General features: G+C 50.8%; 1 protein-coding gene across 1 annotated transcript; it reads left to right on the top strand.

Moving 5' to 3' along the window:
* The first annotated feature begins 1762 nt into the window (after positions 1 to 1762).
* PTGER3 (prostaglandin E receptor 3) lies at positions 1763 to 11746 on the top strand. The gene is made up of 2 exons (XM_057407174.1): positions 1763 to 2635; positions 10958 to 11746. The coding sequence occupies exons 1-2, from the start codon at positions 1796 to 1798 to the stop codon at positions 11243 to 11245; spliced, it is 1128 nt and encodes a 375-aa protein (XP_057263157.1). The 5' UTR covers positions 1763 to 1795; the 3' UTR covers positions 11246 to 11746.
* Positions 11747 to 12864: the final 1118 nt, after the last annotated feature.

A 12864-nucleotide genomic window follows, 5' to 3' on the forward strand; every position in this document is an offset into this window, starting at 1 on the left:
CTCCTTGTCAAAAGGGACTCTCCACCTTCTTTGTAGCCACCCCTTAAATACTGGCACATGATGATAAGGTCTCCCTGAGCCTTCTGTCCTCCAGGCTGAACAGTCCCAGCTCCTTCAGCCTTTCCTCCCTTGCTGCCCAGCCCTTGGATCATCTTTGTGGCCCTTCTCTGCACCCTCTCCAGCCCATCCATATCTTTTTTTTTGTAGAACCGGGACCAGAATTAGATTTCCTTGGTATCATTTTTGGCTCATAAAACACTTAAAACTTCCTAGAACTGTTAACTCTGCTTTGAAAGGAGAAATTACTTAAATCCCTTGTGGGAGCTGAATCAATGGATCAAGATTAGAAATTCCTGCTTGTAAGCAAACAAGTTATTGTAATGGGAAGTGAGGATTTGTAAAGGTAATTCATGTCTGTTCTCTGGCTTGTTGGGAGCTTCAGCCAGGTCCCACCAAGCTCCTGAGGGCAGGAGAACGTAGAAATGACATAACACTGGAGGTGTTTCAGTGCAGTAGGTGCTCTGCCTGGTCAGTACTCGCAATCTCATACTTAGGGGTGCTTCGTTATTTGTGGTTAATCAAGGTGGTTATGGCCTGAGAACAGAGAAATGGAAGAAGGGCTGAGAATTGGCTGCTTCGTGAATATAAAGAATCAAAAATCGGTGACTTGAGCTATGTAACTGGGCACAAAGGAAGCACCTGAAAGGATGGAAAGGATGCTAGAATGTCTCACAAAGCACAGGAGACTGATAATAAAGCAATATTGTGTTTTTCAGCGTGTTGTATAAAATAAAAGACCTGCATCTAACACAAGTTTAAAAATGCCTGGAAAAGGATTCCTAGAGTGGCTGATTTGAATAGTGCAGAAGGTAAAGATCACTGGGGACTGGCTGTGCTGGTGCCTCTGTGGTTACGCACAGGATGATCAGCGCAGGTGTCGGAGTGTAACAACACAGAGGTCCGGTGGTTTTGCATGAGCTGCTTTAATAGTGGGTAATTCCTTATTCAGATCTCAAAACTATCAGAGGAGCTCACAGAATCCCAGATTGGTCGGAAGGGACCTTAAAGCTCCTCCAGCTCCAACCCCTGCCACGGGCAGGGACCCCTTCCACTGGAGCAGCTTGCTCCAAGCCCCTGTGTCCAACCTGGCCTTGAGCACTGCCAGGGATGGGGCAGCCACAGCTTCTCTGGGCACCCTGTGCCAGCGCCTCAGCACCCTCACAGGGAAGAGCTTGTGCCTGTGATCTCTGCCAGTTCAATCCCATCGCTTCGGGAACGACTCGGCTGAGCCTGAGCTGCGCTGGACGAGTCCTCAGAGCTCGGCAGAGCGAGAGAACAGGAGGAAAAGCGCGTTCGTGGCACACGCGGAGCGCCCGGAGCTGCTCCTCACGCTCGGCAGCGACTCAGCTTCAGGGGCCGGGGGAGGCAGGGACGGAGCCCAGGGTCGGTGCCGGTACCGCCGCGGGTGACACAGGGGCACGGCGCCGGGGCCGCCCGGGGGAAGCAGAGGCCGCAGAGCGGCTGGAGCAGGGGTGGAGCAGGCTGGACCCCCCTTCCCGTCCGGTTCCGTTCCCGCGGCGGGGCACGGCCGGCGCAGACCCCGCCGGGGCTCTCAGCGCTTCCCCCCCTCCGCCTCGCTGCCTCCCCTCCGGGACGGGGCGGGACGGGACGCGCCGCCCGCCTCTCACCCCCCCCCCGCCTTATAACGCTGCCGCCGCGCCCGAGCGCCGCCCGCCGCCGCCATGGGCCGGCTGCTGCTCCGCGCCCCGCCGCCGCCGACCCCGACCCCGCCGGGATGAGCGGGTGGCGGCAGTGCCAGGGCGGCCACAACGGCTCCGAGCCCGGCGCCATGCGGCAGCGCGGCAACGGCACCGGGCGGGCTGCGGCGGCGGAGGGCTGCAGCGGCGTGTCCGTGGCGTTCCCGCTCACCATGATGATCACGGGCATCGTGGGCAACGCGCTGGCCATGCTGCTGCTGTCCCGCAGCTACCGCGCCAAGGAGAGCCGGCGCAAGCGGTCCTTCCTGCTGTGCATCGGCTCCCTAGCGCTCACCGACCTGCTGGGGCAGCTGCTCACCAGCCCCATCGTCATCTCCGTGTACCTGTCCAACCGCGCCTGGCACGCCATCGACCCCTCGGGCCACCTCTGCGCCTTCTTCGGCTTCAGCATGACCGTGTTCGGCCTCTGCCCGCTCTTCATCGCCAGCGCCATGGCCGTGGAGAGGACGCTGGCCATCCGCGCGCCGCACTGGTACGCCAGCCACATGAAGACGCGGGTGACCAAGGCGGTGCTGCTCAGCATCTGGCTGGCCGTGTTCGCCTTCGCCCTCCTGCCCATCGCCGGCCTGGGCCAGTACACGCTGCAGTGGCCCGGCACGTGGTGCTTCATCAGCACCGGCGACAGCCGGCTCACCGGCAGCCTCTTCTTCGCCTCCACCTTCGCCGTGCTGGGGCTCCTGTCCCTCGTGGTGACCGTGGTCTGCAACCTGGCCACCATCGAGGCCTTGGTGTCTCGCTGTCGGACCAAAGCGACCGCGGCGCGCTCCAGCAAGCAGTGGGGACGGATCGCCATGGAGACACTGATCCAGCTCCTGGGGATCATGTGTGTCCTATCGGCCTGCTGGTCACCGCTGCTGGTAGGTCACCGTGTCACCCGACCTGGGGTGACCACAGGACTCCTCCATCCCTTGGGGCAGGGGGGCTCCGAGAGCCAGGGCAGGGTGGGGGGCACCAGTGGTTCGTGCTCCTCACGGGCAGTATAGATGTCCTTTGAGGAAAGAAAGTGGGGACAGGACTGGGAGGACAGGGTGCCCAGAGAAGCTGTGGCTGCCCCATCCCTGGCAGTGTTCAAGGCCAGGTTGGACACAGGGGCTTGGAGCAAGCTGCTCTAGTGGAAGGGGTCCCTGCCCCTGACGGGTTGGAGCTGGAGGAGCTTTAAGCTCCCTTCCACCACAAGCCGTAATTCTGTGATTCTGCACCCCCAGGAAACAGCTTTCCATGATTTTTTATTTACTCCCAACTTGTAACAAAACTTCAGTGCTTTGTGAGCAAAGGCTTGGCTTGTGGCTTTGTGATCGCCTTCTGGCTTGCAGCACATTGCTCACTGTATCCCCTTTACAGCAGCATTCTGGGCTTCTTGCTTGTGCTGTTTTGAAGTACCCTTGCACTGCTTTCCACCATTCTGTTACTCCTCACTTAATGACCTTTCTTTCAGAAAGAAATCACACTGTTAGCAGAGAGTATGGCTTGTTGAAAGTTGTGCTTGGAATCCATGAGCAGGCAGGGGCTGAAGCAAGCTGCAGTGATTTTGAAGTTACATGTACTTTATGGCTAGAGAAGGGGTTTTCTCCTTGTGCACAAAGAAATAGAGCTCTCATAAATGTGGCTGTGAGGAGAGGGGCTGACAAAGGTGACGGCGAATGGGAAGTAAAAACAGAAAACAATGTTATCCTTGTAAATTAATTCAAATTCCATCAAATCTCCAAAGTAACACTGCCCCAAAGCAAGTCATAGGCTGAGAGTTAACTTTCTAGAGATCATTAACAGCTTGTGACGAAGGTAAAACACGAAATCACAGTGAAAATCTAGTGAGGACTTGAGAGCAAGGAGCCCAAGGAGCGTTAGGTTTGGGAAGTTAAAGCAGGAGACTGCCCTGTCACCATCCCAGCGTCTCCGCGCATGGGGCAGCCGTGGTCCCAGGCACCTTAGCTCGCTGGTAACACTGCAGGGCACGTCCTGACCGCAGTCAGCTCCAATGGGGACACCCCGGGATTTCTGTGTTTCACAGCAGTTAACTGCTGCATGCTTCCCTGTCATTACACGGATTAACAGATCAGGAGGTAATTAGTAAATGAAGGAAGGTTTTCGCCTCTCAGCCCTTCTTTTGTAGTGTTTCCATCGGGATGCGGGTTCTGCCCTCCGCAGCCGGGGCAGCAGGATCCACGCTGCTCCCTGAGGTTTTAACCAGCCTTGTAGCATGGAGAGAAAATCCCTGCGGTGAGGTACACTGTTTCCCTTCCTTCAGAACCTGAGTGCTCATCAGACCCAGTGCGGATGCAGGGATCCCTCTTGGTGCTTCCCTTTCCGCGGCATTCTTGCAGGTGAAGTCAAAAGGATGGAGCTGCCCTGGCGCTGCTGAATGGATCTGGGGAGGTGTTAATGGGAGATGTTAATGGGAGATGTTAATGGAGCGGAGCCCAGGTCGGAGACTGCTGTAAACAACCCTGACCCCTCGCTTCGGGAGCTGGTGAGAGGGAGCAGGGACACTTGGAGCTGTGGAAGGGAACTGATTCCAGACTCCCGAGTCAAAGGCAGGGGCGGCAGAGGAGATAGCGGCTGTCAGCCCCTTGCAGGCACTTGGTGGTGGTGGGGAGGACTTGCTGCCCCTCCGGGTGACACAGCCTAGTCCAGAGTGAGCCTGTGACCAGGTCACCTCCCCGTGCGGCTGCAGCAGCACTGGGGAGCACCCCCCTTGCCCCGTGGAGCTCTGCAGAACTCCTCTGCTCAGCGTATGCTCCAGCCTCCACGCTCCCAAACCAAGGGTCACTTCTATGGGAGCGGTTTCACACGTACTCTGGCTTCATCTGTGCCACTGCAAAGTATGAGTTGGGAATAAGAGGGCATCTTTGCAAGAGTGGCCGTGGAGTAATGCGGGTGCGTTTTCAGGGAAAGCCAGATCCTGGAACTCATTTAACCTCTAAATAGCAGAATCCCGCAGCAGTTGTAAGAAATTTAGTTGAAACGGGAATCCAGAGATTTTCAGAGATTTTTTTTTTTTAAGATATCTGAGTTTTACAACCGAGAATTGGTGGATTCTGACAACTTTTACAATTAAACAATGCCCTTTTACACAGACACTGTTTTTAGACCTGACTTGTTGATGCAAATGACAAAATCAAATATGATTTAACAGAAAAGTGACACGATGACAGTGGCTGTGCTCTAAATGAAGCCTTCTGCCTTCTCTTGGTGTATACTGGGTTTGGTAGCAGACAGGGAATGCCAGCGTGATCTCCTTTTGTTGTGTGCTCGGGGTCTTACTTGAATTCTGCCTGGAGAACTTGGGAGAACACTTAAATTTAAGATCCTGCTTTATCGTAACTGATTTGCAGTTTGTGTTAATCCTGTGTTTATTTTGATGCTCAGCTGTGGAGCGTAACCACTGAACTAAACTGTCAGCAGATTGCAGTGGGTCTGAGGGAAATCGAAGAGGCTGTTTCTTGGCTGCGCAGGAGCACCAGTGCAGCACAAACTCTCATAATAATTCTTTCAGAGCTACAGGCTCAAAATTACTCACTCGAAGTTGTTTCAAGGGTAGTGAAAGCCAAAATGCTCAGGTATTCTGCTGCATTTCCTATTAAATTACTTGTATTTAAAATAAATTGAATACAGGAATTAAATAACTTCTCTTTTACAGGTATTTTTATTAAAAACATGTTATTTTGTAGTATTTTTAGAGGTGTAAAACATAGTTCTGGAAAGCACCTTTGCTTAGAACAAAAGACTGAAATCACTGAGCTGCTATTCTATGAGCAGGAACTGTTCCTACTAATGCTCCTCTTCCCAGTTTCAAAACTGCCCCAGAGTACTGATCCTTTCTGTTTGGCCAAAAGACTGGGGAAAAGGGAAAAGAAAAGAACCCTTGTCCATGCTGGGCAGTGGGAAGTTCTCCTGCGTGCCCCCAGAGTAGGGTTTGTAACAGCATTTGGGCTGCTGGAACTGAAATCCTCCATCCTGCCTCAGCTCCAGCACACGCAGCAGGAGTCTTAAAAATACAAGATAGAATTACCACTCTGATTTTGAACCAGGCTGGTACGTGTTGTACCATGTTTGAACCAGGGTGGTACATGTCATACCATGTTTGAACCACGGTGGTACATGTTGTACCATGTTTGAACCAGGCTGGTACGTGTTGTACCATGTTTGAACCAGGCTGGTACGTGTTGCACCATGTTTGAACCAGGCTGGTACGTGTTGTACCATGTTTGAACCAGGCTGGTACATGTCATACCGTGTTTGAATCAGGGTGGTACGTGTTGTACTGTGTTTGAACCAGGCTGGTACATGTGTCAGTACAGGGACAAATCACACCCTCTCCATGGTGCCTTTCCATGGTTCACTCTGTTTGTGTTTCATCAGGAGAATCCTCTGCTCCTACAGCTTGTTGCTTTATGTGTGAGAGAATGATTTAAGCAACAGCTTAGGGCTGATGGGAGAGGAGAAGCAGTGTAAGGGGATGAATCCTCCTTCATGATGCATAGAAAATGTTTGGGGTTTTGGAAGCTATCTCAAGGAAAGATTGTGCAGTCTGGGAGCAGGAATTTCCCATCAGGCTGCAGGTAGCAGGAGCTCCTGCTTGGCTGAAAAATAAGCATCTGCAAGCACATCAGCTGCTTCATTCTCCATCCTTTACAGAAGCAGAAGCCTCCAACATAGTTTGTAAAACTACAGGAATGTGTTTGGAAAGCTTTTGTCTCCCTGTTCTAACTGCAGTGGAAATTCATTGCAGGCTCTTTGCAGTGTAATAATGACCTGCCTGGGAGTCCCTGAGGTCATGCAAGCTGCCCATGGGAAGTGGAGCTAGTGCCAATAAGGCACAGGGATGGTTCCCAGCTGCGGTCTAGGAAACAACCTGGAAATTCCAACTTCATTCGGAGCACTCTAAAGATGTCTCAAAGAACACATCCTGTGTTTGGTTGTAGGTTTGAAAATCAGAGCAGTGGAGGTTTGGTGGTGGTGTAACCCTGCACGCAGTGATACAGTCAAGTTTTATCTACTCTTAACTGAATAAATCCAATTACCAGCTTTCTTCATTTTGAGCCAGATTTTTTACTGGCATAGACTGTGTAGCTCCAGTGACTTCATTCCACCTGGTGTTGTTCCTCCACCTTTTGCAGTCATAATTCATTTAGAAGACCAGTGCAGGCCCTGATAAACAACCTCTAAGGATATCAAACAAATAGAATTTCCAGTAGAGCAATTGTTGGGCCAACTGATATTCCAGTAAAGGAATATTATGTAATAAACCCCAAAATAAGCGGCAGTTGTCTGCTTGGGAAATGTATTTTATTAGCCTGATATTTCTGTAGCTCCGTGGGTTCACTAACAAAAGGACAAGACAACAAGGGCTGCAAAACAAGGGTCATTGCAGAGCTCCCAAAGGACGGGCTGGAAGAGCTGGGAGAAAGGGACCTGAATACTGGGAATGATGAACACGGTGTGGCTTCCCTGGCTGCAGTGTGTTCACGCAATACCAGTACCCCCTCCATGGCACTGTGATGCTGCAGTCCCCACTGAGGTGGGCTGTGCTGGATGCTGCACTGGTGGGCATGGGAGGCAGATGCTGCCTGCAGTGTAGATCGAGCTGTGACAGTGACAGCAGGGCCAGCAGCAGCACCCTGAACAGCCGTAAGTGGCAGGGAAGTGGTAGGGTTGTGGTTGTATGGGCCCGGTGCACAAGAGGCTGTTTGGTGTGGTCTGCCCCTGTATCTTCCCATACTTTCCAAAAGCTCTACCAGTGGTTACTGGTTTTCATTTACATTTAAATTAAATGCAATCCTGAGCTGCTTCTATTTCCAGAAACACAAACAGTTCTAGCTTGCTGCCCCAGCTGCCCTGCCTTACAGACCCAGCTCAGGCTTTCCAAGGTCAACACAGGGTTATTGATCTGGTACCCAGAATATCCCTTTGAACGGAAAAACCCTCCCCCGTAGCCTCTCCTCCTGGGCTCTCTTGTGCAGGGTGTCCCAGTTCCTGGGGACAGATGTGACCTTTCCGGGTGATGCTGCGCTCCGAAGGCAGGCTCCTGTGGGAAAGCCTTGCTGGGATCGCTCAGCCTGTGGTGCTGCTGGTGTGGGTTCTCCTGCTCCTTTCGGAAGGCTGAAGTCAAGAAGTTGACAGGACTGTGAACTATTGATCACAAGTCTCATCCCACAGGCTCTTCCCTGCTTGTTCAGGACTGCCGGCAGTTCACTGAGTGCATGGTACCGCTGACCTTGGCGAAGGCAGCGAGTTAGATGTGCATCAGCGCCACTGAGCAGGGTTATCCATCTCCATGAGGATTTCCAGGCTGTACAATCAGGAGAGGTCTTCAAGTCATGGCTGCCCCATCCCTGGCAGTGTTCAAGGCCAGGTTGGACACAGGGGCTTGGAGCAAGCTGCTCTAGTGGAAGGTGTCCCTGCCCGTGGCAGGGGTTGGAGCTGGATGGGCTTTAAGGTCCCTTCCAACCCAAACCAGGCTGGGATTCTGTGGTTCTATGCCCAGAAGAGATTTGCAAGCAAGAAAAGGACCTGTCCAGGAGAAGTCAGGTGTTCAGTAGCCAACCTTGGAGCAGAGTGCAGCACAGTTCCTATCCCGCCTTCCCAAGTTCTGGGTCACTCCACACTTAGGACCTGGTACCCAACAAGAAGCCCCAGTTACTGTTACCTGCTGTACATCATGAAGCAGTCTCCGTCCTGGCATCAGCTCTGCCTTTTGCCTTCCTCTAAAGCACCCCAGAGCTTCCTTCTGCATCACGGCACAGGAATTTCCCGTTGTACAGCCGATAACCATGTTGTTTTGGCAGCAGGTTGCATGCTCAGAAGATATTCCCGTGTTTATGGGCTCCTGGGAAAAACATTGCAATACAAAATCTAATGTAGCTTATCTTAGAGAAGCAAGTAAAAGCCTCTAAAGTGATATATTTTGAAGCAGCTGGAGTTGGTACAGAAAGCTCAGGAGAAAACTCCAGGCAAGGGATACCAATGATTACATTTATCTGACATGTATCAGAATGTGATTCCTATTTCCCGTGTTGTGTATTAGTGCGAGAGCATCACACCACCAATCTGGTGAGCTCTAGCACCAGCTTTAAGAAACAACCAAGCAAAAAAGCTTCTCTTTGTTTTCACATGAATAAGCAGGAGCCCAATATCAAAGCCAGTGCTCCCATGGCTGGAGCCGTGCCCTGGAGATCCCAGGCTGGTCTGCTCTGGTTCGGGTTGGAAGGGAACTTAAAGCTCCTCCAGCTCCAACCCCTGCCACGGGCAGGGACCCCTTCCCCTAGAGCAGCTTGCTCCAAGCCCCTGTGTCCAACCTGGCCTTGAACACTGCCAGGGATGGGGCAGCCACAGCTTCTCTGGGCACCCTGTGCCAGCGCCTCAGCACCCTCACAGGGAAGAGCTTCTGCCTAAGAGCTCATCTCAGTCTCCCCTCGGGCAGGTTAAAGCCATTCCCCTTGGCCTGGCCCTGCAAGCCCTTGCCCAAAGCCCCTCTCCAGCTTTCCTGCAGCCCCTTTGGTGACGCTTTGAAATATGAGTGATAAAATTACCTTAAAGTGTAGGTTGTGGGGTAAAAGCACGAGTCGAAGCTGCCTCCTCTTTGTTTTTCCTGAATAAATGAATGACATTTGCTGACCTGTGCTTACATTCTGACACGTGCCATCCGCATAACGCCCATGGCAGGACCCCACAGCCCTGCGCTGCCTAACTGGGATGGTAAATGAAGGTGCTGCCGTGCCCAATGGAGTTTCATCCCCCAAAAATCACCATGTGTGTGGCTTTTGGCTGCTAGGCCAGAGCTGGATCATGCTGTGAGCTGTGGGAGCCCTCAGCTATGGAAACTTCTTGTGTGAAGCATCTTACAGTGTAAATAGTGTCTCTCGGCCATGCCACTGCGGATGCTGTGGGAAACATTCCTAAATATATCCCTCTGTTCACTGGGGTAGCTGAATGGAGGGAGGAAGGAGGAAATAGATACAGGTCAGGCTGACACAAAGCACAGTCCGTGGCTTTCAACAGAAGGAAAAGGTTTTTGCTGTTGACTTAAAACACTTTCTTGATTCCTACCCCCAAACACCCTCAGTAACCCTTTCCTTCTAGTTTGGCTGAGCTTATATGCAGAATAAGTTATCTTAAAATCAAATGGTGAAATTTAGAAGTCATAGAATCAAACAGCTTCAAAATAAATTAAGACATTTTAGTATTTTAAATTCTTTACTGTTAATACCATCATTTTGAAGAGCTCGACTCATCGTGTACTATTCAGCTGTTCCGTGTAGTTGTGATATCTGATCATGATAACATCATGGAATCATGGAATAGTTAGGGTTGGAAAATGAGGACCTTTAAGTCAATCTGCAAGGTCAGTAGTTTCCCTCTGTAGCCAAGGCCATCTTGAACCTCTTGGACACACAGGCTGTGTCTCAAGCAGGGAGCAGCATGTGCTGCCTGTGGTTAGCATGAGGTCAGTAAATAAAGCTGAGCGATGCTGAAAGGTTCCGTGCTTATCACTCATTTTACACACACAAACTCAGTGCTCTCTCCATGCTTACGTGCTCTGATGAGGGAGGAAAATCATTTAGTGACAGGGTTCTGCTTGCAGCCCTGATCCAGCTCAGGGGCAGCAGCACAAGAGGGACGTGGAGCTGTTGGAGCGAGGCCAGAGGAGGCCATGGAGATGCTGCGAGGGCTGGAGCAGCTCTGCTCTGGAGCCAGGCTGAGAGAGCTGGGCTGGGGCAGCCTGGAGAAGAGAAGGCTCCTGAAGGGGAGACCTGAGAGCAGCTCCAGTGCCTGAAGGGGCTGCAGGAAACCTGGAGAGGGGCTTGGAACATGGAATGAAGGGATGAGATGAGGAGCAACGGCTCCAACTGCAAGAGGGAAGAGTTAGATGGGATCTTGGGATGAAGTTCTTCCCCATGAGGTTGATGGGACACTGGATGGTGTTGAATGGAGAAGCTGTGGCTGCCCCATCCCTGGCATTGTTCAAAGCCAGGTTGGACACAGGGGCTTGGAGCAAGCTGCTCTAGTGGAAGGGGTCCCTGCCCGTGGCAGGGGTTGGAGCTGGATGAGCTTTAAGCTCCCTTCCAACCCAAACCAGGCTGGGATTCTATTGATTCTGTGATTTTACCTTTCGGGATATCTGCATGTAGTGATACACAGACTCTTAACAGATACCTCTTTTCCCCCCTGGATTTCCTCAGATAATGATGCTGAAGATGATCTTCAGCCACACATCGTTTGAGCACTGCAAGGGATTCTCCAGTGAAGGCCAAAGCTCAGAACTGCACAAGGAATGCAATTTCTTCCTGACCGCCGTGCGTTTGGCTTCCCTCAACCAGATACTGGATCCGTGGGTTTACCTGCTGCTCCGAAAGATCCTGCTCCAGAAGTTCTGCCAAGCAGCCAACGCTGTCTCCAAGTGCTCCAACAACGAGTTCAAGGAGAGGTCCATCACCTTGACAGAGGAATTCCGACGGACAGCGGCCTGAAGGCACAGCCCATTTGCATGGAAGCTGCTTTTGCCAACGAGTCGTTTTAAATCTTACTGTGAATTGGGGTGTCTGTAACTCGTCAGCATCGTGTAAATAGCTCAAAGTGCAATTGCGGAGTGGACCTCCGGTGCCAAGCAGTTATTTACCCAGCGTGCCAGGAATTCACAAATGCAGGAAGGAATTGGGTTGGTTTCTGCATTCTCTTGTTATTGTTGTTCAGAACTGAGCTGCAGAACATGGCATTTTGTCTGCCTAAAAGAGAGTTTGGAGGGAATTCTATTGCGTTAAGGTAGAAAAAAAGGGGTTTCTATTGGTGACACTTGGAACAGATTCAACAGATAAAATTACTAACGGGACCCACTCCTATGTATAGATTTTAATGCTAAGATAATCTACTTCAGAGAGTCCCTTTTTCCTCCTTTTCTTCTGGAGGGACAAGGGGAGAAAGAGGCAAAATAGAGAGGAATTGAAGGAAAACAAAATAAGGAGGCTTTATGGGGTTTCAGTGAAAAGGCTGTGCCGTACCAGTGATGGTGCATCATTTCCCGTCAAGAGCTAAGGTAGCATGGATTTGTCCTGATAAAAACTCATTCTGCGTGGATGCCGAAGTGAGCTCATTTGCTGAGGAGGGTGAAGCACTGGGATGAACAGCCCGAGTGGGAATCTGTGATTGTTTTATTCTAATAGGAGCCTGGGAACTGCCCAGGCTTAGCCAGAATTGCTGTTTGCAAAGCACGCTATAAACCCACTCTGAGCAGATGGAGAGAGCGATAAACAGGTTGTAGGAGACAGTAAATGTTCTTCTGCCTGTAGATTAATGGTGAAGGTTTACAAAGCCAAAAGTGCTGCTTTCAGATGAGTTGTTTTATTTGAAAGTCACACGCCCAGGGATAAAATTAACATCTCATGAATTTTAAGGATTGGGGGTGCCACTCAAAACATCCTCATAACTAATATGACCTGCAAAGTGGCCAAAATAGTACCCCAAATAGTGCCCAAAATAGTTTATTTCTTCTTTCTTACAAAAAACCTAAATCTGAAAGCTATGGCAGCTTGGAAATTGTTAAATGAAGCAGACTGGAAGAGGTGGGTTGGAGTGGGTGCATTAATCACATCTTTCGCCAAGTCACTTTTGGTCTTTGTTAGAAAACTGAGTTCCAATCCATTTGTCACATCTGAAGTTCGTATTTTAAAAAGCACCATTTATCTCGTTTTCCTCACCCTTTTGTAGATGACAGCCTCTAATGTCTCTTCTTTCATGGCCTCTTGGGTGAAATTAGATGCCAATAGCATAAAATATATCGTATTATTTTACACCGTATACTATGTGCCATATAGTGTCAAATTCAGGGGCCTTACAGGCAAATGTAATCCTGCATCTGGTGGGAATTTCTTGCCCAGAACCTTTGTATTTACTTCTCTTCCATTGTTTATAAAGTGACTCCTCAGCAGAGAAACTAGCTCTCACTGTTCTCGTTCTGCTGCCGCCTTGTCTAATCCCTCACCTACGGAAGTCTGATTTTCTCTGGGTGGCATTTCAGTGTGCCCTACAAGCTAATAACATCTTACTTTAATCCAAGAGCCAGCCTAAACCCACAGAGGCACTTGGCAGTGCT

Source organism: Pezoporus wallicus, unplaced genomic scaffold (assembly GCF_028554395.1).
Source record: "Pezoporus wallicus isolate ANWC-B61680 ecotype Strahan unplaced genomic scaffold, APGP_CSIRO_Pwel_v1 contig_8805, whole genome shotgun sequence".
Classification (NCBI taxonomy): domain Eukaryota; kingdom Metazoa; phylum Chordata; class Aves; order Psittaciformes; family Psittacidae; genus Pezoporus; species Pezoporus wallicus.

Coding starts and splice junctions, on each gene's coding strand:
- PTGER3 (XM_057407174.1), top strand. CDS start 1,796: ATGAGCGGGTGGCGGCAGTGCCAGGGCGGCCACAACGGCTCCGAGCCC. Junction 2,636..10,957: donor CCTGCTGGTCACCGCTGCTG/GTAGGTCACCGT, acceptor GGATTTCCTCAG/ATAATGATGCTGAAGATGAT.